This window comes from Phocoena sinus, chromosome 8 (genome assembly GCF_008692025.1).
Source record: "Phocoena sinus isolate mPhoSin1 chromosome 8, mPhoSin1.pri, whole genome shotgun sequence".
Lineage (NCBI taxonomy): Eukaryota > Metazoa > Chordata > Mammalia > Artiodactyla > Phocoenidae > Phocoena > Phocoena sinus.
The window spans coordinates 63,325,498-63,351,385 of record NC_045770.1 but is presented as its reverse complement, the minus strand read 5'-3'; the positions used below and the strand labels follow the sequence as shown (position 1 = coordinate 63,351,385).

The 25,888-nt window shown below is 53.0% G+C and overlaps 1 protein-coding gene across 6 annotated transcripts in view; it reads left to right on the top strand.

Moving 5' to 3' along the window:
* The window catches only part of DENND2B (DENN domain containing 2B), a 174,696-nt gene extending 149,340 nt beyond the window's left edge, over nt 1-25,356 (top strand). For 4 of the 6 annotated variants that reach the window (XM_032641440.1, XM_032641438.1, XM_032641437.1 and 1 more), the window contains 16 exons: nt 2,000-2,151; nt 4,113-4,328; nt 5,384-5,480; nt 6,102-6,146; nt 7,158-7,342; nt 8,415-8,524; nt 8,716-8,785; nt 11,673-11,750; nt 12,293-12,433; nt 16,252-16,400; nt 20,454-20,631; nt 20,927-20,968; nt 21,948-22,059; nt 22,823-23,062; nt 23,955-24,041; nt 24,576-25,355. In XM_032641440.1, coding sequence (XP_032497331.1) covers nt 2,000-2,151; nt 4,113-4,328; nt 5,384-5,480; nt 6,102-6,146; nt 7,158-7,342; nt 8,415-8,524; nt 8,716-8,785; nt 11,673-11,750; nt 12,293-12,433; nt 16,252-16,400; nt 20,454-20,631; nt 20,927-20,968; nt 21,948-22,059; nt 22,823-23,062; nt 23,955-24,041; nt 24,576-24,610 — 1,937 coding nt within the window. In that variant the 3' untranslated portion in view covers nt 24,611-25,355. Of the gene's footprint in view, nt 1-1,999; nt 2,152-4,112; nt 4,329-5,383; nt 5,481-6,101; nt 6,147-7,157; nt 7,343-8,414; nt 8,525-8,715; nt 8,786-11,672; nt 11,751-12,292; nt 12,434-16,251; nt 16,401-20,453; nt 20,632-20,926; nt 20,969-21,947; nt 22,060-22,822; nt 23,063-23,954; nt 24,042-24,575 lie in introns of all 6 variants that reach the window. The other 2 variants (XM_032641439.1, XM_032641441.1) reach the window with 2 other exon arrangements.
* Nucleotides 25,357-25,888: the final 532 nt, after the last annotated feature.

Here is a 25,888-nt window from a genome sequence, read left to right as displayed (position 1 = left end):
TTAGATTTGATGAGCCTGGAATAAATGTTCTTCCTGACCCCTTCAGCTCTGTCCTGCTTCACAGGATCAGGAAGACTGTGTCCTGGCTTTCTCCAGTCCTTGGTCCCCCAACCTCACTGCTGTAGGATATATGTTGGAGAGGGACCAAGACATACAGAGTCTATCCTGATTCCTCCTGAAGTGCCCACAGTGGGGTAGGCTGGAGAAAACATGCAGGGGATGCCAGGTTTCATATTTGGCTTCTGGAGGCAGGGTTGCTGGGCCAGCTCTGCTTAGTCAGGGCTCTGGAATGGAGACAAGTCATTTTCATAGCATGACTGTGTTACAGGAAAACGTCTGTTCAATTGCTGGGGACTCTGCTGATGTTGGGAATCACTTAATTCAGTCCCAAATCCTTCCTTGACCCATCTTTGACTCATAAGTTTACAGAGATTTGTATTGCTCCCATGGCAGTCTAATTAGCTGTGACCGAAATCCCCCCTTCACAGCCCCCCCCAATCCCTCCCCCTACACCTCTGTAAAGGCATTTCCTAAGTTCATGGTGGTTTTCCATGATAGTAATAAGTAGATACCACAACGGGGGGAGATCTTGGTTTTGGAAATGGAAAAATCTGAAAGAAGCATGTAGGGATTTGGTTTTTCTCCTGTGTCCTATCCTAGGAAAGCTTACACACCCAGTGGCCTTTGTGGCTAGTCTATGGCTCTTTCTTCTGTCTGCTCCCTGAGAAGTGACGTCTGAACTCCTCTATGGTGGGAGGCACGGGCAGGCATCCCTGGGGCTCAGTGATCACCCAAGCTCAATCCCCCTGCTGATTGGAGAAGCTGGAGTGAGCCCTGCTAGCAGCTTCCTGTGTGCCACCTCCAGCAAAGCCGCATTCTGGCCACTAGTACCTGCGTCCCAAACAGTGGCCTTGATACCGAGGGGAGGCTAAGGAAAGACAAGACAAAGGGCAGTAGAGGGCAGTATTTCCTCACAGTCCCCGTGGACCTTGTCACCACTGTGATTCTGCTGCACGACTGTGATTCCAGGACTGACCCTGCTCATGATATTATTATATTTTAGAAAAGTCCAGGTATGTGTTGGCAGGAAAGGGGCAGGAGGGCATGGCTTGTGGGAAGGGGTTTCTCTTCAAGGGCAGGGACTATGCTTTGGACTTTGAGTGCCAATACAGTGCCTACTGCCAGGGGTTTTGGAATTGAGTCCTGAGAAGAGAAATAAGAACTCCCCACCAACCCCACCCCTCCAGCCCAAACTCCTTTCAAGCCTTTCACATCTCCCATGTGTCATAGCAGGAGAGTTTATTCCAAAAGGGGATTGCTGACCATTGTCTTTTTGCTGAGGTCTGTGGTGGAGGAAGTGGAGTGACACTGTAGTCAGAGCGGTTCATTGAACAAATAATACTGAGCGCTCACCACTTCGGTGTACCAGGCAAAAGCCCTGTCCTGAGAGAGCTGTGGCACAGCGTACAGGCAGGAGGGAGGCCTGGTGAAGCCCGGCACCCTAGAGTTCGCAGAGCCCCTCCATGCCCATCTCCAGAAGTGGTCCTCAGGGAGCAGTGGGTGAAGGGACAGCCGTGTGACCTCTGAAAGCCTTTTCTACCTTGAACTGTATATCTCTGGGGCTTTCGCAGCAAAGGGACTGGAGCCAAGGAGAGACGCCTGGTGTTGGCTTTGTCCTCTGGCTGGGCACAGGCATGGGTGGCTGAGCCAGTCTTGTGCAGTCCCTGAATTTACAAAGCAGAGGCCAGGCAAGGCTGAACTGAACTGGAGGTGGGGGGTTCAGCTTCTGGACTTGGAGCCAGCATCTGTTTGTAGCCTCCCCACTGCAGACGGGCAGCTGCATGACTCATGAGCTGAAGGGCCAGGCAGAAGCCACTCTCTTTGGCTCACAGGAATTCTGCTTGTTTATTTGTGTGTGTGTGTGTGTGTGTGTGTGTGTGTGTGTGTGTGTGTTTCCTTCTTGCCTTCTCCCCCTTCTCTAACTTTTCCTCCTCTGCAGGAGATCTGCCCAAGGAGAATCCGTATGAGGATGTGGACTTAAAGAGCCGAAGAGCAGGACGAAAATCCCAGCAACTGTCTGAGAACTCCTTGGACTCTTTGCACAGGATGTGGAGTCCTCAGGACAGGAAGTACAACAACCCACCCACTCAGGTAACAGCAGCCCTGACTTGGGCCTGGAGGGTCAGCACGAGGCGTGGGCCAGCTTCCACTCAGGCTTTTTGCCTCACTAGTGCTAGGCGAAGGTGACGTCAGGGAAGAGCTCTGCACTCAGGGACTTCTGCCGTGTCGATATGCTTGTGGCCAGTCGAGATGTGCTCTTAGGGGCACCCTGTCCCACCTTCTTCCCCTCACTGCTTGAGCTCTGAGCTGCAAAACTAAGGCAGGAGCCCCTGTAGTCTCCTGTCTAATCATTATTTCTCATCCCCTTCCTGGAAACAGGAAGACAGGGCCCGGGTTGGAGTCTTGGTATTCTGCAGCTCTGGCAGAACTGATCTCAGCACTGGCATTTAGGGGCCAGGCGTAGGCCCAAGAACCTGATTTGGAGAACTAGACAGGTGTCTCCAGGACCTGGAACCACTCCCACTGAATAAATGGTTGAATGGATGAATCTCCAAGGAATGGACTGATAGAGGCAGAATGAGAAGAAAGGTGAAGAGTTGAAGGAAGCTCTTAGACTATAGCTCATTCTGGCCTTGTCCACGGTGGACAGGAGGCAGGAGAATGGAGATCCTATCTTGGACCTACCCAAGCAACTCTAACTCTCCTAGACTTTTTTTTTTTTTAATAAATTTTATTTATTTATTTATTCATCTATCTATCTATCTGTCTATCTATTTATTTATTTATTTTTGGCTGTGTTATCTATCTATCTATCTATCTGTCTATTTATTTATTTATTTATTTTTGGCTGTGTTAGGTCTTCATTGCTACGTGCAGGCTTTCTCTAGTTGTGGCGAGTGGGGGCTACTCTCCGTTGCAGTGCGCAGGCTTCTGATCGCGGTGGCTTTTCTTGTTGCAGAGCACGGGCTCTAGGTGCCCGGGCTTCAGTAGTTGTGGCACGTGGGCTCAGTAGTTGTGGTGCACGGGCTTAGTTGCTCTGCGGCATGTGGGATCTTCCCGGACCAGGGCTCGAACCCGTGTCCCCTGCACTGGCAGGCGGATTCTTAACCACTGCGCCACCAGGGAAGCCCCTCTCCTAGATATTTTATAACACTGGCTAGAGAATATAAAAATTATTTCTTCTGGCTTTGGAATGATGTGACTTTTTATAAAAGACTTACCTTTCTAATGGGCTCTGTTCAAATAAGCTTCCATTGAATTTGTATTTCCAGACTGATTGGGTGGGAAGGGGAAATTGGGGGATGGGAGGGAAGGAGGACTTGCTGAAGAGTGATGAGAGGCAATGCCAGATCCAGACGGCAGGTGGAAGGCATGCCAAGTTCGCGGGGGTGCTGCCTTTTTGGTGGTGAGCTGGATCCGCCGAGAGTAAGGTGCCCTGTGCTGAAGGGTGTCAGTCTAGACAGAGGGAGGCAGAAAGTAGATCCAGGCAGGGATGGGAGCAGCCCAGGACCATGTAGGTGAGGGAACCACTGGCTCCAAGGCCTGCCTTGCCAGGCTTTGGTGGTCAGAGCCCTGTATTCTCCCTGGAAGAAGTGAGCAGGGCTGGGTTAACGTGTAGATTCTGGCCTCTGCTAGAGAAGCCTTTTAGGACTAACTCAGGGGCTGAGTGGGGGAGACTGGCTCCGTCGACCACACCCAGTAATGAGCAGAGTCTAAGCCGTGTCCCAGAGCTCAGGAGGGGCCCGCAGATTTCTCGCTTGGCCTTCTTTTTCCATTCAGATACACAGCCCAGTTTTCTTAGTCTCTGCTTTCTTTTTTCTGGAAGAAGTAGGTAAGCTTCCTTTGTGGAAGCAAGTATCGAATCTAGCCCTGAGCTGCTGATCAGCAGCTGAGCTCTTAAAAGAGGAAACCTTGGTAGATGGAAATTCCAGGTGGGATTTGGAGGAGTCTGGGATGCCAGCCTGTGGCTTCTCTGTCCAGGTCCCAGCAGACAGGTGCCAGCCAAGGCATCTGTGCTGAGTCCTTCTCCCATGTCCCCTCTCCCATGCCAGCTCTCCCTGAAACCCGGCAGCCAGTCCCTACGCAGTGGGAACTGGTCAGAAAGGAAGAGCCACCGGCTGCCACGATTACCCAAGAGGCACAGCCATGACGACATGCTGCTGCTGGCTCAGTTGAGCCTGCCATCTTCACCCTCCAGTCTCAATGAGGACAGCCTCAGCACCACGAGTGAACTGCTGTCCAGCCGCCGGGCCCGCCGCATTCCCAAGGTAGCCTCCCCAGCTGGAGCTGGCTGGGGCTGGGCAGGTGGGCAGGCAGGTGGTGGTTCTTCTCTCCTCCACCCCCCCTCCCTCCCTCCCTCCCTCCCTCCCTTCCTCCCTTCCTCCCTTCCTTCCCTCCCTCCCTCCTCCCTCCCTCCCTTCCTCCCTTCCTCCCTTCCTCCCTTCCTCCCTTCCTTCCTTCCTTCCCTCCCTCCCTCCCTCCCTAATCTGGGCCTGCTTCCTCAATTCTCCAGAAATCAATTTCAGGTCCAGGCACTGGCCTTTCTCATCTGGCTAATTTCCTTTTCTTATCAATAAAGATGCACTAAGTGATTAATGCTGTGCAGATGTTAGGGGAAAACAGGCTAGCCTGGCCCCCAGGGAGTACTCTACGCCACTGGGTGGATGGAAACAGTCCTTAAGAAGCTCCCCATTAGTGAGTGTGGGATGCACGAAGTCTCTGTGTATGCAGAGACATCTCCAGGCTTTGAAGGACATAGGACCCAAACATGGATCTTCCTTTCTATAACTCTCAGAATTGAGAGTTTTCAGCAATGATTTGCACACATAGATAGCCAGGCCCAAATCCCCAGCCCAAAGCAGCAGGATTTAGCCAAGTGGTATTTTTAGCCTGCAAACAATGCTTGGGTATATTGGGAATTTAGCTCCTTCCTGCCAGGGCCCCAGGTTGTAGCCCAGAGGGGAAAGGCTCAATCCTTGTTCCTGTTATTGCCTCTAGGCAGCTCTTTGTCTCACTTGGTTCAGGGACTCTTGAGACCCAGGAGCTCCCATCCTGTCTAGTTTGATCACAGTTCCTTCCTCTGGGGAGCTAAGTGTAAAGTCCTTGTCTTGGGGGCAGGAGACCACTAAGGGGACAAGTAGGTGGGGAGCCACCAGTCTGCCCTTGGGGCCAGTGCAGGAGGGAGACCAGTACTGGGCCCATGGCGGAGAGGGCAGAAGGCTCGTACCAGTAAGGGAATGGACGCCCTCTGTAAATGAGCCTTCTGAGGAGCCGGGGCGGTTGGTGTTAGGGTTGCCTCACCCTCCCTGCTTTTCTCACCCAGCTTGTCCAAAGAATTAACTCCATCTACAATGCCAAGCGGGGAAAGAAGAGGTTAAAAAAGCTGTCCATGTCCAGCATTGAGACATCATCACTGAGAGGTAGGCCTGGATGCCTGAGCTGGCTCAGGTTTCTGGGGCCCTTGGGCATTAGAAGTGGGGAGAGGCATGGACTAGCCTCAGTTTACCCTTCCATGGGGCAATCGTGGGATCCTCCTGTCTTCTAGGAGGGTAGAGTCCTGTGAAAAAGTGGCCACATAGGAGGGGAGGGCCAAAGAGGGAAGAAAGCCTTGGGAAGGGTTAGTGCAGACTTTGGGCTGTGAGGTCCTGAATAGGAAAGTGGGTGTGGGAATCTGCATCTGGCAAAAGGAAAGGCCAGACTTACTGAGCACTGTGGTCTGTTTCCCATTTCAAATCTTGGCCTCCTGGAGGCAAGACCCTTGTGTTCCAGGCTGATAGGCCTCTCTGCTGGCTCAGCCTCCAACTTCGGCCCTCAGCTTGCCCCAAACCAGGACTGGGTGGATAGGGGTTTGGATATAGATTAGCACCTGCAGTTTGAGCTCTGAGGGACCCTGGCCCCGGGCCACGCAGCACCTGGCCAGGGGCCCACTGGAGCCCAGACGAGGTACATCCCTCATGAGAAGAGCTGGGTGGGGGCCACAGAAAACATTTGCTGTAGGGCAATGGCTCAGCAAGCATGCAATCTGCTCTTAACTTTTCCAGATGAGAATAGTGAGAGCGAGAGCGACTCCGACGACAGGTTCAAAGGTGAGGCATGGCTCCCCAAGAGCATGGACCCCTTTCCTGCCCTGGCTGTGGGGAATCAGCCTTCCCTTCTCTGCACATGCAGTTCCAATATCCCAGAGTGGCCCCGTTTGGAGAGGCGATGGCAGGCAGGATACGAGGCCAACAGAGCAAGGAGCTCTAGGGGAGTCCATTCCTACAGTCATGGAGCTCGGCCCTGAGAGATTAAATGCAACAATCTCCTTTTCCCAAATTTAAGGCTGGTGACCCTGCCTTACTTTCCCAAGCCATTGTCCATGAAAATTGGGTGCTAGGTTTGCCTGGTAAGTGTTGTGAATCTGGAGAGTCAGAGATGGGTTCGGTAGGGTAGATGGGTAAGTACCTCTTCTGGTTGTAAGAAGTGTGCCAAAGTCTGAGGAAACTGGTACTCTGGAGGCCCTGAGGCCACTCATCGTCCCTCTCCCTAGAGAGGAGAACTACCAACTCCCTGGAAAGGTTCTGGGACCTTCATGTTCCAGGGGGCCTTGGGCAAACCTCTGTTCTTTCTCTACTGGGAAGCCCTGCCTAGACCTTCCTGGATGATTAAAGTATATGGGAACTAGCTCCCTCCTTCCCTCCTCTGCTGGTCCCCCAGGCAAGTGGGCAAGTGGACTTTGGGCCTGGGGACGGAAAAAGGGTCCAAGTCCAAGGACTGATAGGGGCCCTAGGGTGAAGGCTTCGTGGATGTTCATATCTTCTAGTCCTTTTGGCACAGGGGCAGGGGTGGCTGGGTGCCATTGATGCATCCCTGGATGTGCCTGGCTCAGGCAGTCTGTTGGCCCCAGCTCAGCCTCCAGAGGCTCCAGGAGGCCCTGACTGTGTCAGGGCAGACAGGCTACACACCTTGCTCCTGCCACTTCTCCCCCAGACCTCGTTGGGTCAGGCCGTCAGACTAGGCTCCTGCACTTAGAGGTGACCCCTGGGGATGGAGCGCTGAGCGTGGGGTGGAGGGGGCTAACGTGGGGGTCTCGTCCCTGATGTGTGACCTGCCCCCAGCCCACACGCAGCGCCTGGTCCACATCCAGTCCATGCTGAAGCGCGCACCCAGCTACCGGACCCTGGAGCTGGAGCTGCTCGAGTGGCAGGAACGGGAGCTGTTCGAGTGCTTCGTGGTGGTGTCGCTCAAGAGGAAGCCATCCCGAAACACGTACCTCCCTGAGGTCTCCTACCAGTTTCCCAAGGTGAGGCCGCCTCCCTCCTTCCCTGCCCCTTTCTCTGCCTCCTCCTTTCTGCCTGGCCCATCTGGGGAAGAATAGAGATCCTGTTCCTGCCATAGCAACTACCTCACTGCGCTAGCCCTGAGCATGGCTGCCTGTAGCCGGGAGGGAGGAGAGGGGGTGGGTTTGGGCCAGTGAGTATTCGGAGGATGAGGGCGGAGAGAACACCCCCCAGCGTGCCTAGAATGAGATCCACGTTGTTTACAGGACTTCAAGGGTCCTGAGGAAGGGCCCCCAGCTACTTCTCCTACCTTATTATTTTTCTTTTCTCTTTTTTAACCACTTTATTGAGATACAATTCACATACTATATAATTCATCTGTTTAAAGCGTACGATTCAATAACTTTTAGTATAGTCACAGTTATGTGATCAATTTTAGAACATTTTCATCACCCTCAGAAGAAACCCTGTACCCATTAGCAGTCACTCCCCATTTCCCCCACGTACCTGAGCTCTTACCACTCCTTCCCTGCTCGCCCCTAGCCAGCCTGCCTGGCCTCCTTTCTCTTCCTCTAACACTCGGGCCGTTGCCTCTGCTGGGAATCTTCTTTCCCCAGCTCTTCACTTGGCTGCTGGCTCTTTCTCATTCTTCATTCTCCGATCAAATAGGAGATCTTTCTAGATATTCTAAAGTAGCCCCACCCACCCACTTATCTCTGTCATATCGCCCTGTGTATTTCCTTTGTGGCACCCTCTGAAATTCTGTTGTCGATTATCTCACTCTGCTGACCAGAATGCACAGGGACAGGGACCTTGTCTGCTTGGTTTTCTATTGGTAGTCCAGCACATGCCAGGTGCCACATAGAAAGTGCTAGTTTGGCATATATTGAATGAATAAATGATGACTCAGCCCACACCCGGACCTCTCTGTGAGAAATGGGAGTGGGGTCAGGGTAGGGTTGCTGAGAAGCATGCCAGTTGGGCAAACGCCACCTAGGACTCTCGGGGGAGGAGATATTTGTCAGCTACCCCCCACCAGCCCCAAGTTCCACGTCTTCTCTTATCTCTCTCTCCCCATATTCCTCTTCCTTGCAGCTGGACCGACCCACCAAGCAGATGCGGGAGGCAGAGGAGAGGCTCAAGGCCATTCCCCAGTTTTGCTTCCCTGATGCCAAGGACTGGCTTCCTGTGTCAGAGTACAGCAGGTGAGGCCTGGTCTGGCATAGCCTCCTTTACCCCCATAACAGTGGGCAGCTGACTCTGGCCCACCCTAGTCCCAGCCTCCTCTCCTACCGCAGCCTGATCTTTCACCCCCTCCCTGGGCGGTCCCTCTTCTTGGGGGCTGTTTCCTGGGTCCTCTGATATTTCCCTGATGCCAGACTTCTCCTTGTTCCAGTGAGACGTTCTCTTTCATGCTGACTGGAGAGGATGGCAGCAGACGCTTTGGCTACTGCAGGCGCTTACTAGTAAGTAGGGCCATTCGGTCCTCAGGAACTGGGCCACAGTGTTTGTATGTGTGTACGCTCTTCTTTAACTTGAACTGGTAGAAACTCAAGTTGTTCTATGTTCTGCTTCCTTTATGCTGCCTGAGGCCACACACACACACACACATACCACACGAAGCACACACACACACACACACACACCACACGAAGCACACACACACACCACACGAAGCGCACACACACACAGACACACACACACACACCACACGAAGCGCACACACACACACACACACACACACACACCATGAAGCACTCCCTGGGATGGCAGGACTTAAAGTTGCCCCTCTGATTGGGCCCCAGGATCTAAGATAATCTACAGTAAGGGAAGAGATTGGATCACTTTCTACTGGGCTGTCATATGTTTTTAGCTCTTCTATACTTTTTCTTTTTGTTCATTTACTTCGGGCTTACAGGCTCAGATTGCTGATCCTGATTGCAGGATCACATCAACCTAGCAGTATGTGTGTGTGCATCAGATTGGGGTGGAGGACAACCTTCCTCACCCCCATACCTGGACAACCTCATGGTCTGGTAGGGCTGGAGGCTGAGCAGGGACAGAGCAGTACCTTCTGTGGGATTCTGGGAGAGATGCCTTGAACTCAAGGGAAAGGGAGGGTTTTGAAAATATAAGCCATGTTGTAGAGAGAGAAGCACTACACCATCCCTCTTCTCATTAGTCCTGGGAAATAGATTGAGGTAAAGGCAAAGAGAGTCCTGTCACACACTCCCCTGGGGCTCACCAGGGGTATTGTTGACAGAGTTTCAGGGTTCCCAGGCCTTAGTGGGAGAAGGGGCAGATGAGGGGGATCTTCTGCAAAGGTAATGCATAGCAGGGACTCCAGGTGAAGGGTTCTGGGCTGTTCATTCATTCATTCAGAAACATGTAGCATACACCTGCTGAGGGTTAGGCAGCATACGCTAAAGGCACATAAAGATGAGTTAGACATGGCACCTATCTTCAAGGAACGTTAGATAGTCCAGTAGAGGAGGTAGGACTTTCAATGTAGAAGGCAGGGCAAAGGGAATGAGCTGTGATTTGGGATCTGTTTATGTTCCAGGCTAGATGCTTTAAGTATGTCATTTTCTTTATTACTCATAATAGCCCATGAGGCATTGGGTTGGCCAAAAAGTTGGTTTGGGTTTTTCCATAGCATCATATGGAAAAACCCAAACCAACTTTTTGGCCAACCCAGTATTATTATATACGTTCTTTAGATTAAGAAACCGAGACTCAGAGGTAGAATGACTTGCCTAGGGTCATACAGCCAATCAAGGCCAGAGCCAGGTTGACTCCAAGTCCTTTAACACCAAGTCTGGTATCCTGGATCACCCCAAAGGGTAGTCTGGGGAGAAGGAGTACTTGGAGATAGAATGCCTGGTGAGTGGAGCTAAGGGAAGGTAGAGCAGTACAGATGCCAGGTGGGGAGCCAGGCAGCTTCACCTGGGCCTGGGGGGGTAGCGTTCCAAAGGCTGCCTTTGCAGGAGCAGAGATGGAGCAGAGCTGCTCCTTTGCAGTGGGCCTGCTGCCCCCAGGGAAGAGCATGTTTGTCCTGGCGTGCTCAGAGAGGGCCTGGGCTGGGTCCCTGCCAAGGGGGCTGGCACTAGCTCGGCATTCCTGCAGATTGGACACAATGATTCTAACCCAAATCCCACATACTTGTTTTAATCACTTGGGGCTTTAGGGGAGGCGGGGGAGAGGGAAGAAGAGAGGAGTGAGTTTCAGGCCTAATATGGACAAAAACAGATTCTGCCTTCTCTTTAGATCTGTGACGTGTGGCCAGCAGGTTTGGAGACTGAAATAGCCCATCTGCATTTGCTTAGCAGCCTGCATGAGGGGCCAGCACCTGCTGCTCTGCTCCCTCCCTGGTCGGCCTTGCTGGGCACTCCAGGCCTCTGAGCCAGAGGCAGCCACAGAGCCCTGCCAGCCCCTGGCTGGAGAAGTCAACTCCTGTGGACTCACTCCAGCCTGCATTTGGGGGCTCCAGGCCTGGGGAGCTCTCAGTGCACATCTCCTTCAGCTGCCTACCTTTTAAATCCCCCTTTTACTTTGTTCTCCTCTGCTCTGTACATGCCTCTGCCCAGTCTCTTTGTGTTTCTTTCCCTTCCTTTCTGTCAGAAGGCAGCATACTTTAGAGGTAATACAGCAAATCAGAGGCAGAAACAGACTCTTGGTTCCATGACTTCTATACATGACCTTGGACAATGGCTTAATAATTTTGAACTCAGTTTCCTCATCAATAAAAGGGGAATAATAATGCCTATCTAACAAGTTTTTGGAAAGTTCCAAGCCCAGGACTCAGATACGGTAAATATTCAATAAATAGTAGTTTGCTTCTCTTATCTGGTGTCAGTTTGCTTTCCTAGAATGGGGATGGATCAAGAAAGGGAGAAAAGAGCAATTGAGAAAAGGAATGTTTTGCAGAATGTCCCCTCTGGGAGGCAGAAGACCGCCTGGCTTGCTCCTAAGGATGTACACAGGTCCCTCCCTTACCACTAGGGGCCTGGGGATTTAGGGATATAAATCCACACATCACCCTATAGCCTCTGCCCAACCGCTTTGTCCTTTGCCAGCCCCCATCAGTGTCTTCCTGGGGGGGAAGGGCGGAGCCTGTGTAGAGCTTGGCAGGAGTCTGGTACCTTGGGCTGGAAGGCCCAGCAGAGGCTGAAGCCTGCCCCCAAAGAGTGACAGCCCTTTCCTTGGGGGCCTGGTTGAGTAGAGGTTTAGAAGAGGCCCAGAGTCTTCACTAGAAGACTGGCGCTTAGTCCCCAGTTCCCAAGGAAAAGGAGTCAGATATAGTAATCATGCGTTCTCTGTGTCTGTGTCTCTCTCCTCCTTGTCCTGGCCCAGCCAAGTGGGAAAGGGCCTCGGTTGCCAGAGGTATACTGTGTCATCAGCCGCCTTGGCTGCTTCGGCTTGTTTTCCAAGGTAAGAGGGCTCTGGCTTACTTCCCTCCCCCTTCCCCCAGCTGACAGCTCCCATAGGAGTATCTGCATGTGGCTTAGATGAGAAAACCACCTGTGTGTGTGTGTGAGAGGGTGAGAGAAGGCAAGAATGCAAGGGCAAGTGCAAGCGAGCTCTCCGACTCCCTCCCCATATACCAGCTCCTGCACCGGCAGTGTCTGCTAATGTCACAGCTCACCCTGGGCCATGGGCAGAGCTGAGTCCTTGGGGACAGAGACCCTGTGGGAAGCCAAGTGCCCAGGAACCCAACCTCAAGTGGTTTCTCCTTTGCCCAGCTACTCAGATCTTGGAGTCTGAGGCAAGGACTAGTTAGGGAGCAGAGCCGACACCGAGTGGCCAGGGAGACGGGAAGGGTAGGGTATGAAGCTCCTGGCGAGATAGTCCATCATCTCCCAGCTTTCGGCCCGGGCTGGTCAGATGCCAGGCTGCCCTCTTCTCTGCCCAGGAGGTAGGGGAGGGTGGCACCCTGACACCCTTCCTCTTTGGGCTGCTGGCGGTGGGCACAGGTCCTAGATGAGGTGGAGCGCCGGCGTGGGATCTCCGCCGCTTTGGTCTATCCCTTCATGAGAAGTCTCATGGAATCACCCTTCCCTGCCCCAGGGAAGACCATCAAAGTGAAGACATTCCTGCCGGGGGCTGGCAATGAGGTAGGGATTTCTGCTGCCTCTTCTCTCAGACCATGGACTGGGGCTGGCGTGGGACCTGCTGGGCCAAGGCTCAGTCTCCGGGGGTGCCGAGCACGGCCTCTTCCTTGCTCAGCACATTTGTACACCTCACCAATGGGGGCTAAAAAGAGTGAATGGCAGAACTGTAATTGTTGCTCAGCTCTCTGCAGCTTCTAGGGGCCCTCCCTGACCTGTCTGGGCTAAACTGCAGGCCGCCTTTGACTCATTCATCAAATGCTGACAGAATATGTGCTCTCTCCCAGTCAGGGTCCCTGCAGACCTTGAGGCAGACTCATATAGTTAAAGAGGGGCACAGCTCGGTCCTTGTGGAGTTCATAGTCTAGTGGGAGAGACGGACACTAAATAAATACTTGTACATAGAAACAGATAACCCCTAAAAGTGTTAGGTGCCAAGTGAAAGCACAGAGTGAGAGTGTGTAACAGGATGTGCTTTAGATTAGGGGCCAGGAAAGCCCTCCTCTGAGGAAGTGACATTTTACTGGGGACCCAAGGTGAGGAGAGTCAACCAGATGAAGTGGGAGGAGGGAGACTGAAAGAGAAGGGTATGGGCGGGAGAGGATTATTCCAGGTAGAGGGACAGCATGTAAGAGTAAAAGTTGGGAAAGTGTGGACGCTTGCCAAGGAACGGAAAAAAGGGCCAGGATGGTTGAAAAAGGGAGTGAGCAGGGTGGATAGACAGCAGGGCCAAATCACAAGGTACCTGTAGGCCAAGTTCAGGGTTTTGGAATGTCTCTAAAGCAGGGTTATAAGATCCGAGGTATGATTTTAAAAGCTCACTCTGGCTGCTATGTAGATTATGGACTGGAGTGAAAACAGGGAGACCAGCTTGGATATGTTGCAGTAGTACAGGCAAGAGACGATCGGAGTTTGGATTAAGGTGTGGACGAAAAGGTGAAGAGAATAGATGGACTGGAGATGTGCTTTAGAATTAGGGTCAATAGCACATTGTGTTTGATTGGAAATAGGGAATAGTGTTGGGGAGATTTGAAGGCGAATTCCCAGTTTTCTGGCTTGAGCAACAGGCCAGCGGATGGAGCACCTGAGGGAGGAGGAGGCTTGTGAGGAGGAAGAGCTTGACTCCGTGCACGTTACATTCACGATGCCTGCGAGACACCCCAGAGAAGATGTTTAGTAGCAAACAGTGTAGACAGGGAAGAGAAGATAGTCCCGAGGGCCTCCAGCATTTAAAGGGCCTGCAGCAGAGGAGCAGCAGACCTGAAAACTAAGACAGGAGGAGTCCCAGGAAGCCAAGGAAGGGGCCCTCTCAGAAAGGAAGGGGAGGGCTCAGGCGAGGTCAGGATGAGGTGTGGCGGGACACCTTGAGTCTCAGAAACGGGGGCGGTCAGGGGGCCGAGAAGCTTGAATAGAGAGAGTTGAGAAGTGAATGGGGTTGAGAAGGGGGAAGAGCCTGTAGAGACAGCTTTTAAGAGGCTTGGCTGTGGGGAGAAATGGGGAAGGAAGGGGCAGTGGTTGAAGGGTCACGTGGAGCCAGGGGAGAGTCTGTTGAAGGTGGCTGTGGGGGGAAATGGGGAAGGGGCAGTGGTTGAAGGGTCACGTGGAGCCAGGGGAGAGTCTGTTGAAGGTGGTTGTCTGGGTGCTGGTGGGAGTGGCCCATCGGAGGAAGAGGTTAAAGCAGCAGCAGAGGGAAGGGACAGTCAGACTGTCAGTGAGAAGGCAGGGTGGTGGGATCCAGGGAGAGACTGGCTTTTCAGGAGAGAAGGGCACTTCCTTGTGTAACAGCAAGGAAGGGCCATGGCTTGTAGACTCTGGATTCTCATCTGATGGCTTCAGTTTTCTCAAAATGGAAAAGAAGGTCATCCTCCAAGAGTGAGAGGTGGATGTTGGGTTTGAGGAGAGGGAAGAAGAAATAACTTAGTTGCTGCAGGGAGTGGAGAGGGTCTGACTAAAGAAACATTGGGTTTGCTGGGAGTGGCGAATGCCATTTAAGGCCTTTCTTGTAGCATCTTTTCTCCCACGCTCTTTTGGAGGGACTTCCTGCTTCATGCATGACCTGGGGGCAGGACCACCGACCCTACCCTGAGAGCCCAGTAGCATGCCTGGGAGTCAGTCCTTCAGGATGGGGCCCAGCCCGCGCACCAGCCTCATCTCAGCGCTCTGACTTGACTCGCTTACTGTCCCTGAACCCTGCTTCCTTTTGCCTAGTAGACACTTCCCTTCTTCTCTCCTTGGACAACCAAGTTAAGCGTCTTGTGCTCTGAGCTGCTGCCCTGACCTCTCAGCCCTCTCAGCGCCCTGTGCAGATGTTAATGACGCCTTTCCCCTATCCTGACACGTAGCTGGTGGGTTGTGATGGTTTAGGCTCATTCAGCCTCACTGGACTGTCATCTCCTTGAGGGCAGGTGAATGAAGAGAGGCCCAGGTCCTGTGAGCTTCCTGTGTGAACTCTCACTCCCTGGAGGAGCCCAGACCCTCGGGGTAGTAGGAGTGGGGCGCTGACCGCATGCAGGCTCTCAGGAGGGAGGCTTGGGGGAGCTTCACGGTGACTTCTTCCAGGTGGGGCAAGGGCAGGAGGGGTGCAGAGGCCTCTGGCGTGATTGTGGTAAGGGATCCCTTCAGCGCACATTCACTGAGCACTTTGGGTGTACCCCACATCCTGCTAATTACTGGGCCTTCTGGGGCTTCGCCATCCGGTGGGAGAGACAAGAGTGTAAACAGAACCCTATAAAAGAGACACATCCTTAGGGCAACTTGTGCCCATGTTGCTGCTTCCCTTGGGCCCAGAGGGATGACTACTGAACTAGGAGTTAGAGCTTCACTTGTTTAGACTCTGAGGAACAAATGAGATAAGGCAGGGTAAAGCCTCTTGAGGAGGGCTCTGATACCATAGGGCTAAAAGAGGGTGTGCGTCTTCCCTCCTGGCTTTCAGGAGACCTACACATCTGTGCTGCCCACATATGCTGAGGAAGCAAGGGGAAGCCTAGGCAGGCCCGGGTGAGAGCTGCTTTGGCCTGGCCTGAGTGTCAGCACTTCCTGTTGCTCTCATTGCCAGGGTCAGTTGCCACCCTCCACCCTCATGACTGCCCCCAGGGAAGAGGTCCCTGCGCCACAGCACCAGCCTTCGGAGTGGCCTCGCAACCTCTCCGGAGGGAAGATTGCTAGGTCTGGCCCTGATAAAGAGAGTCCTGCTTCCTGGCAAGGTTGTGGAATAGCCAGCTTGTGTTTCCCTGTGTTTCCCTTGTCCCTGGCACAGGGATTAGACAAGCCAATAGAGATAGAGGCCAGGACAGAGCCTCTGGAAGGAAACTCTTCCTAGCAGGAAAGGGAGGGGGCATGGCAACAAGGACACTGGCACTGTCTGTCCAGAGATGGGTGAGCAGAGCCGCGCGGAGGGGCAGCGATCAGCTGTGGGGCTGGGCAGCGCGGAGCCAAGGCCTTTCCTTGGGGAGATGGGCAGGAGGGCAGGGAGGGCAGTGCAGATGAAGCTGTGTGGCTCCCTGCCTCCCTCATCTGTAAGAGCAGCCAGCTCTCCTCCCCCCTTTCCTGAGAGCCTGGCACATGGCTCTCCAGCTCCTTCCTTCCAGAGCCTCCCCCATGTTCAGTTAGCCCTGTTGCCCACAGGCTGGGCATCTGAGTACTGTGGGGGCAGAGCTGTGGTCTGAGTGGAGGAGGAGACTGGGTCTTACTACACAGTGGGGTGGGTTAGAGGCCTTGGGAAAGCAGGTGGGAAGGGGAGCCAGCTTCCGGTCGCTTTGTGTACGTCCCAGGAGTGGCACCCATCTGATCTGGCTTGCCCCACTTGCCCCACTGTTCTCCTGCAGGTGTTAGAGCTGCGGCGGCCCATGGATTCCCGGCTGGAGCATGTGGACTTCGAGTGCCTTTTTACCTGCCTCAATGTGCGCCAGCTTATCCGAATCTTTGCCTCACTGCTGCTGGAGCGCCGTGTCATTTTTGTAGCAGATAAGCTCAGGTAGGGCCCAGCAGGTGAGGTGAAGAAGTGGGGGGGAGGCACATCCACTAATTGATCCAATGTGATTTACGAGCCCTAGTATATGCCAGCCAGTAGTATTTGTGCATGGGGTGTGTGTGTATGTGTATGTGTGCGTCTGTGTGTGGTGAGAGAAAGATCAAATGGAGAGGAAAGGTTAGCAAACCCGGGCAGAGAGGATGACTGAGGGAGCAGGGCTTGCGAGCACACAAGATGGCCGGGTTGAGAACCCAATGGAGGACTTGGCTGGAGGGAAAAAGACAGATGCTGCTGCTTTTGCAACGGCCAAGATTGTAGAGGTACAAATCTATTTATGTGGAGGAAGTAAGTAAGAAAGTAAGATTTCTAGCTGATGGCCACATTCCCTCTGGAGGGGGAGGCAAGGCCGCCTCTGTGGGATGCTGAATTTTAAGAGAGTGATGACCTTTAGGAAGAGCCACAGTGAGGAAGGGGCAAGGGCACTGACTAGGGATAGTATGAGGAGTGCTGAGCCATCCAGTGAGGGGGCCAGTGAGGGTGTCACCTGGAGAAGGCAACTGAATGGAGTGACCCAGGGCCAGGCCTGTGGGGATTTGCAGAGAAGGACCAGGTGAGGGTCTTGAGAGTGCTGGGGAGGAGAGTGGTTGTAGGAAGGTTGGCCAAACTAGGAAAGGGAGAAAGAAGCCCAGGGACTGGAGATGTCATTGAGGCAGGGGAGCTGGATTAAGAAGAATAAGAAAAGAGCTGAACAGATCACAAGTCTTAGTCTGAAATGTTGGCATTTATGATTTTAGAGGCAGAGGAGGTCCAGATGGTTGTGGCCATGGGAGGGGGCGGCAGAAATGTCACTGGACATGAGGTGTTCTGGAAGAGGCCGAGCTCTTCTAGGCAGCCAAGGTTTTTTTTCCTCTTTAAAAGAGCGTCTTAGGGCTTCCCTGGTGGCACAGTGGTTGAGAGTCCACCTGCCGATGCAGGGGACACGGGTTCGTGCCCCGGTCCGGGAAGATCCCACATGCCACAGAGCGGCTGGGCCTGTGAGCCATGGCCGCTGAGCCTGTGCGTCCGGAGCCTGTGCTCCGCAACAGGAGAGGCCACAACAATGAGAGGCCCGCGTACTGCAAAAAAAAAAAAAAAAAAAAGAGCGTCTTAGTCCATTCAGGCTGCTATAACAAAATACCACAGACTGGGTAGCTTATAAACAACGAAATTTATTTCTCACAGTTCTGGAGGCTAGAAGTCCAAGATCAGGGTGCCAGCCTGGTCACGTTCTGGTCAGGGCCTTCTTCCTAGTTCATAGCTGTCGGCATCTCTCTGTGTCCTCACATGCTGGAAGGGGGGTTCTTTTTTCGTAAGAACACTGATCCCATTCATGAGGTCTCTCATGACCTAAGCACCTCCCAAAGGCCCCATGTCCTAATATCATCATATTTGGGGGTTAGGATTTCAACAAAGAACTTGAGGGGACACAAACATTCAGGCCATCGCAAAGGGTATATGTAGGGGATGGGACAGGCAGGGAAAGGATGAGATCTCGGCAACACATTGTATAATTTTTCGTCAAAGAACCCATCACGGGGGGGCAATCGTTTCTTTAGAGTGGTGGAATTAATTTAGTCATTTAGACATTTATTAAGCTATGTGCCATAACGTATACTAGGCACTGATATGAGAGGCAGAAAAGAAGAATCCACGTCCTGGTTTGTCCCCCAATAAGTCCAGGATCCCTGGGGTCTTTCTTTTGTGTGCCTGAGAGGGTCATGAGGAAATGGACTCCCAAATGCCCTCACAGGGCATTGGCACAGGAGCTCAGGGCCACCCTCAGCCCAGAAGAAGTAAAGAGGAGGAAAACCCAGAGCTTCTGGCTTTTCCAGAGAGAGCCAGGTTTAGAAAAGAAGATTGCCCTCCACTTCCCATCACAGCCTCAGTGTTTCTGTACACCACAGTTCTGTGTGTGTCATGGGCCCATCAGGCCTTGTGAAGGGACCGAGCCAGCAACCGGAACTAGCCAGCTATGGCAGCTCCCTGAGGCCCCGTCTGTGCCTTTCTGCCATCCGTGTTCACTGTCTGCCAGCAAAGCCCCCGCTACCCAGCTGTGAGGCTCTGGTCTGGTCAGACCTTGATGCCCCTAGCAGAGCCTGGACCCCGAGGTTTCTTTTCTTGAAAGTTCCACTCCCTTACCCAGGACAGAGCCTCCTCTTGGCCACCCCCGTGGCCCTCAGCCTGGCTCCAACAGGGCTGTGAATACAGTGATTGTTTCCTGTGGCTTCAGCTGCCTCTGAACACACTCCTGGACCATCTGGGGAGGAAAATACCCCAGGGCCCTGGTCTGGCCTGGCTCAGCATTCAAGTCCTGCCAATCTTGGGTCTTAGAAAAGATGTCTTCCCTGCTTGGGGTCTGCCTCTGACTGAAAAGGGGCAGAATAGGCAGCCCAGTGAGGGCACACAGGCCTGGACTGGGGTCAAGGCTCAGTAAGTCCAGCCAGCTCTTGTTCCGTTGCTCACCTTTTAGGTTTTCCACAAGTCTTTGGTCCCTCTGGCCTAGGGAGTGTGTGTGTGTGTGTGTGTGTGTGTGTGTGTGTGTGTAGGTGCGTGCGCGTCCACGTACGCATACACAGGCTCTGCAGTGATCAGCCCTAAGGGTTGTACAAGCCTTCTGCCTCCCAAGTCCCAGGCCCACTGTAAGGCATTGTGGAGCTGTGTTTCCTTTGACCCTGGACAGCCCCTTTCCAGATCTTTTTCAGATGGCTCTCCTTGGGGTGTGGGGAGCTGCTGTCCTTAGGGGAAGGGCTCTCAGGGCCAGGATACCTGTGTCTCTGCCTCAAGGCCCAGCAGTATTTTAGTTGTCCATGGGATGGTAGGACAGCCAACCAAGGCACTGGCTGCCAAAACGCTTGTGAACGTCCCCCGAGGTCCTTCTGGAAAGGAGGGGTTGTTTCTGTCATGGATTGGAACCATGTTCTCTGACTGGTGGGCATTAGTCATGAAAGGGTGAGAATCCCTGTTGGAGCTGATCAAGTGGAGCCCAGGGCTTTCATAGCTAATAGGTGGGGCCAATAGATGTGGAGAGACAGGGCGGGAAAGGCAGGCTTGAGAATGAACTTGACTCTGGGCCTCTGTCTCCTCATATGTAATATGGCCCTTAGGGGAGTGCTTTCGACTCCTCTCCTGACAGGGGGATGGTTAAAGCCAGATGTGTCTCCTGTGTTGACTGGTGACCCATACTATCCCTCAGCACTCACTTCTGTGCCTTCTAGTTAGCATCGGGGAGATTCTCCTTCCAGTCTCCCACTGGTCGTTCTGCTTGGCCACCCAGCCCTGTGGTGCTGGAGGCCTGGAGCCCCCCTCTAGGCCAAGAGAAGGATGACCCCACTGAGGCCTCTGGCTATGTTTTGGAGCATGAGAGGACAGATGGGAGTGGTTAAGAATGGTGCCAGCCTCACCTCAGTCAGTGGTCCTCAGTCAGACCACTTTTTCCAATTAGGAGAAGGAGGAATGGATAGAGAAGAAGAATGGTAGAAGTAACACTGGGCTGGGAGACAGGAGAACTGGTTGTGTCCCAGGTGTGCCACTTATGACCAGACTGACCCTGGGTATCAATGGCCTCAGCTGTAAAATGTGGACCTGATAAGATGACCTTCCAGCTGTAGGACCTTCCAGCTCTTACTATGAATTTGTGATCAACCCTTGCTCAGGTTACCTTTGTACTCCCTGGCCTGAGCTGATACTCCCACAGTAAGTCAGGCCCACCTGTGCATTTGGGTGGCTCTTGGGGGTGTGTATGTGTGTTCAAATGTTGCTGTGTACCTTTATGACTGTTTCTAGGTAGAGCCACCAAAGAGGGTAGCGCCATTGTCCCTGAGGTCCCGAGCAGTGGCAATGTGGGAGCTTTACCAGTCTGCAAGATCAGACCCAGGCCCAAGACTCCTTAGCATTTTTGTGGCACTGGGAGGTTTAACATGAAAGGATGTCCTGAGCCTGGCCCAGCAGGCTGTAACGCCCCTTCCCCGAAGGTGCTGGGCCTGGGCTCAGTGCTTTGTCTGTCTGTCTGTCTGCCAGTACCCTATCCAGCTGCTCCCATGCGGTGGTGGCCTTGCTCTACCCCTTCTCCTGGCAGCACACCTTCATTCCTGTCCTCCCGGCCTCCATGATTGACATCGTCTGCTGTCCCACCCCCTTCCTGGTTGGCCTGCTCTCCAGCTCCCTCCCCAAACTGAAGGAGCTGCCTGTGGAGGAGGTGGGCCACCTGGGGAGCCAGCAGCGGGGGTTGGGGGGGAGGTTGGTGTGGAGGAAGGAAGGGACAGAAGGAACAGAAACCCCCAGGAGGGGTGGGGGTGGGGGCCCGAGGCTGCTGGGATCTTCTCCTTTGTGTACCCAGCTCTTATCCTTTCTCCTTGGGAGGTCTTTCCCTGGCTGGAGTTATTCCTGTTATCTGACCCTGGGAATCCAGGAGGGCTGGAGGCCTGGAGGCCTGGGAAGGGCACTACAGGGATTCATATCGTGAATCACCGTCCCTCGTGACTCTTTCTCAGGCACTGATGGTGAATCTGGGGTCTGACCGATTCATTCGACAGGTAAGAGTGGGACGCTGCAGAGCATGGCCTGACCCAGGGTGGGTGCTTGTTTGATGCAGAGCACCCAACACTGTCACACACACGACTCCACCTTCACAGCCTGATTGTTGAGCCCTCTGGGTTCCACATTCACAGAACAGACAAGGGTAGAAAGAAGCTGGTCTGAGAAGTCTTGACCTCAGCAGGATCTGCTGTTCTGGTCGGCATCGTCAGCTTCTGGAAGGCAGTGTGAGTGTGTGAAGAACATGGCCTGGATCCAAAGGCTTGACCTCTGCCCTCTGCCCCCTCTGAGACACATGATCTTGTACAGGCCTCTGAACTTCTCTGAACCAGAATTCTCATCTCTAAAACACGCATGGTGATAACACCTGCCTTGAAATGTTGCTGGAGGATTATACATGACACACAGAATGCAGTGGAATGTAAAGGTTTGCAATCATTGTCAACTTCAAAAAGCCTCTGTTGGTGGTGGAAATCCTCCTGGCTCTCTATAAAGGAACACAACCCAATGTAGCCTTTGGGAATGTAGTCTGTTACACACCACTGACAGAGCTACGACTCCTGGGTACGACCGTCACGATGCAGACACTGAACCCGAATACAGAGACAGGCACAACAGCCTCGCCTCACGCCTGAGACACAGGCTGGGCCACAGTCTCCCCTCCCCCAGCCAACCGTGCTTCCCCCCTGGAGCCGAAGATGGAGGAACTGGGGAGACTTCATCGTGGTGCTGGGGTAGGAACCCCTGTTGGTCCTGGGCAGTGAATGCCACCTGCTCCACCACTTTTTATCTTTGTGACCCTGGCCAAGTTTCTTAACCTCTCTCTGAGCCTCAGCTTCTTATCTTAAAATGAGGTTGATAATAGTATCAGGGTTCTTGGGAGAATGAAATGAGATTATATATTCAGGCTCTTCAAACAGGGCTGGCACGAAGTCAAGTGCTCAGTCAGTGTCACTGTGCGGTTTCCTTCTCCTGCAGATGGATGACGAGGACACGTTGTTACCTAGGAAGTTGCAGGCGGCTCTGGAGCAGGCTCTAGAGAGGAAGAATGAACTGATCTCCCAGGACTCTGACAGCGACTCCGATGATGGTGAGTGAGGCTTGCCCCAGGCAGAATCAGTTCTGGTCCCAGACTCCCTCTGCTCTGGGCCTGGGCCTGGGCCTGGGCCTCATGGTGCTTGGACCCTGATTCTATGCACCAGACCCTTCTGGCTAGTGAAGCTCAGATATGGGACCTTGGTCTCACTTTAGCCTAGAATTCTCTAGCCCCACTAGTGTGGCTCTAGGAGTTGTGGCTTGACTGGGTCTGAGGGGAGAGAAATAGTGTGGTATTTTATCAGAGGGAGTTCAGAAACTTAAACATTGGGGCTGCTTCTAGGGTGGCCCAGGCTACAGAGCTACCTCTTGCCTCTAATTCTCTACCTCAGGAAGTTTGGGGAGAAAAACCCTGAAGACAGTTGGCAACCGCAGAGACTCTTCTCGCTGACCGGACACTAGTTATTCCTCCCTCTCAGGCCCTGCCTCGAGCCACTGCAGGAGATGGAGGGAGCTTCCTCTTCCTGTGAAGCCAGGGAAACCACCGAGGGTGAGGGTGTGTGGGGAGTGGCGCTCTGGTCCCTAATCTCCATCTTCATTCATCCAGCAAGTATTCCCCAGCTTCCGTGTTCAGAGCAGAGTTTCCGACCTCCTGGCTCAGGAACGAGTTACAAGCCTGGGAGCACAAGAGCTAAGGTTTCAAGAACAGAGAAGTGGTTCTGGCTGGAGTTCCGTCGAGGAGAGGGAGACACCACCAGCTGGAGGCTGGGGATGCAGGCTCTTGACCTGAACCTCAAAGGTTTTCTCTTCTCTTCCAGAATGTAATACCCTCAATGGGCTGGTGTCAGAGGTGTTTATCCGGTTCTTTGTGGAGACTGTTGGGCACTACTCCCTCTTCCTGACCCAGAGTGAGAAGGGGGAGCGGGCCTTTCAGCGAGAGGCCTTCCGCAAGTCTGTGGCCTCCAAAAGCATCCGCCGTTTTCTTGAAGTTTTTATGGAGTCTCAGATGTTTGCTGGCTTCATCCAAGACAGGGAGCTAAGAAAGTGTCGGGCAAAGGGTAAGGCCAGAAGAGCCTGGGGTGGGGGGTTCTGGGGGGATGTCAGGAGTCCTCCAACTTTTCTGCTACCCGCTGGGCTGAGTAGCCAGGCACTGGTGAGCTTCCATCAGGAAGCTCTTGAGTTATTAGCCAGGGCAGGCCTCCTAACATCCCTTTTCTTCTGAGAGAGACTGCCAAGGGCACCTTCTCCTCCTGCCCCAGTACATGCATTCACAAGCCTGGGCACAGGCTGGAGCCACGTGGCAAGAGTGGGGCTTATCTCCACCTGTCCCCGCAGCATTCACAGGTCCTTCCTTACTCAGAGAAAAAGACCAGACTGTGCAGTTTAGGGAGTCCTGAGAATCCAGGGTTGAGAAAGCCCTTGAAGAGAACTGAGCTAGCTCACTGTCTTAGGTTGCTGACAGTCTGCCCTCAGAGTACAGAGGTTATCTAATCTCTGTTATTTCATCAGCTCTGCTCACTCTAGGGCTTTTTCATCTCATCAAGACCTTTCTAACCTCAGGGTTATTATTTCTTCTGCCCACTAATACTGTCCCTTTAGTGTAACAAACCTTTTGAAACAACATGGTAGTGTGGTCTAAAAGGAGCTGGAGAAGGTGCCCACTTGGGGGCAGCTCTGATACGAGGAGTGGCATCCTCACCATAATGCAGCTCAGGAACGTGCACTGGGAGGCAAGGGGCTCTTGCCATTAGCAGTGAACATGGGCCAGTCTGATGAGCCCAGTCTGAATGGATGAGCCAGTCTGAATTCTGGCAGGATGCTCTTATAATTGCAGACCTTTGGTTTCCCCCTTTTTGGGATCTGTGCCCTTTGGTCCCCCTCCAGGAGGCCTCCCCTTCCCTTCCTCCAATGACTGTTCTCTTCTCTGTTCCTGTTTCTCCTCTTCCCCAGGCCTCTTTGAGCAGCGAGTGGAGCAGTATTTAGAGGAACTGCCAGACACTGAGCAGAGTGGAATGAACAAGTTTCTCCGCGGTTTGGGTAAGTAGGTTTGTCACTAATGAGACATATTCAGCAAGAAGGGAGGGACTGGGGGAATCTGTACCCCAAACTACTCTAAACCCATGCCAGTGGGTATTTATATCGGGGCCGTAGACAGAACAGGAAGAGATCTCATAGAGCCTCACCTAGGTCAGGTCTTCCTGGGTGCACTCCTTCCTGAGTGAGCACAAGGGCCATTAGGACCAGTGAGCTTTCCTCGAGGCTATAAGGGGTCTAACTACAAAAGTGGCAGCACCAGAGTGCCCTTCAAAGAGCTGAGCCAACTAAATAACAGCATCATAGCATGTCTCACTTTAAAAGGAAAATTGAGACCGAAGAAGTTAAATGGCTTGCCCAAAGCCATACATGATTAATACCAGTGCTCTAATTAGAGCTCTAGAGTGTTTTCACCATCCTGGATCATACCTAGCTGTAATCCAGTCTTTCTAATCCTTCTCTCCCACTGAGAGGGTTAGGGCTGTTGGAAGAGATGATACTGAAACATTCTCACTCTTGCCCTCCTCTGGCCCACAGGCAACAAAATGAAGTTCCTCCACAAGAAGAATTAAGCCCCCTTTCCCAGTAACAAGAGTCCAGTGCCTTGCAGAGCCTGGAGCCTGGGGAGGGGGCCCAGCCTTGGACCCTCTGGGCTGCTATGGCTGCTCTGCCCCCACAGACCCCACCCTCCAAGCCAGCCCACCTCTGCCTTCACAATATCCCAGGATACTGTTTGTAAATAATCTGCTGTAAGCTTTCTTATCTGTTTCTGTAACGAGCAGAGAATCCGGTAAATATTTGTGTATTCCCAAGAGGCCGGGTGCTTTCCTGCCCTGCCCAAGCACGGATGAAGTTTTGCTGGGTGCTGGCGACTGGCCAATTATGTGCAGCTGACTGTCTCAGCCGAACCACTGATCTTCCCCTGGAGGCTCCTGGCCTGCCTGCCTAAGGCCCCTGCTGCCAGTCTCGGGCCCTGGAGAGCAGATGCTGTCTTGTTATGTACAGGACTATTTTTTTTTAATCTTAGAGCTTCTATTTTTTTCTAGTAGTCCCCCTCCCCTAATCTCTGTTTCTGAAAGGCAAAGGCCAATCAACCCCCGTTTGCAGCATGGTACCAGGCTCTTGGGCCTGGCCTTCTCCTATTCCTCCCACCTTTGTGATGGTCAGTGAGTCATGGGAAGCCCACCCCCCAGCTCTGCTAGTGTTCTCTGGGCCCGGCTCCCACTCAGTGGTGGCCATGATGCGGTACAGGGCATCCCTCCTTCCCATCATCTACGGGTGTTCTCAATAAACAGTGTATAGTTGTTTGGGCCCAGAGCCCCATGTGTTTCTTGGCTTTATTATCTAGAGTTCTCTCTCCAAGGGGATGGGCTGAGGCAGACCCATCAGGGATAAAACACCTTCATGCAGGGAACTGAGTACTTGATTTAAGAGTTTAGCTTTAGTGTGGGTCACTGACCTCCCCTGAAATTGAGTTCTCTGGCCCGAGCTGTATGACTGCTCTTAGAAGATACCTAATCATTGCTCTAGCTCAGCTTCCCTCTCCAACAGCTAACTGTTCAGATCCTATGTGTTTCCAGTGATGGAAAGAATGTTCATTGCCCCTTGGCTCCACTATTAGGTGAATCTTGACATTCTCCTATTCAGTATGAAGCCCTTAAGACATCATTGGGTATCTTAACATTGGTGGAGTCAAGCCCAGCTAAAGCCAATCCAGGGCTGGCCTATAGCCCAGGCCCATTGTCTACGGCTCTTCCATGTCACTCTGTGAAGTTTTTTTTCCATTGGAAGTCTAGGTGTGCATATAGAAAATTCTGCTATATTCCTTGGAAAAACAAGGAGAGAAGCAA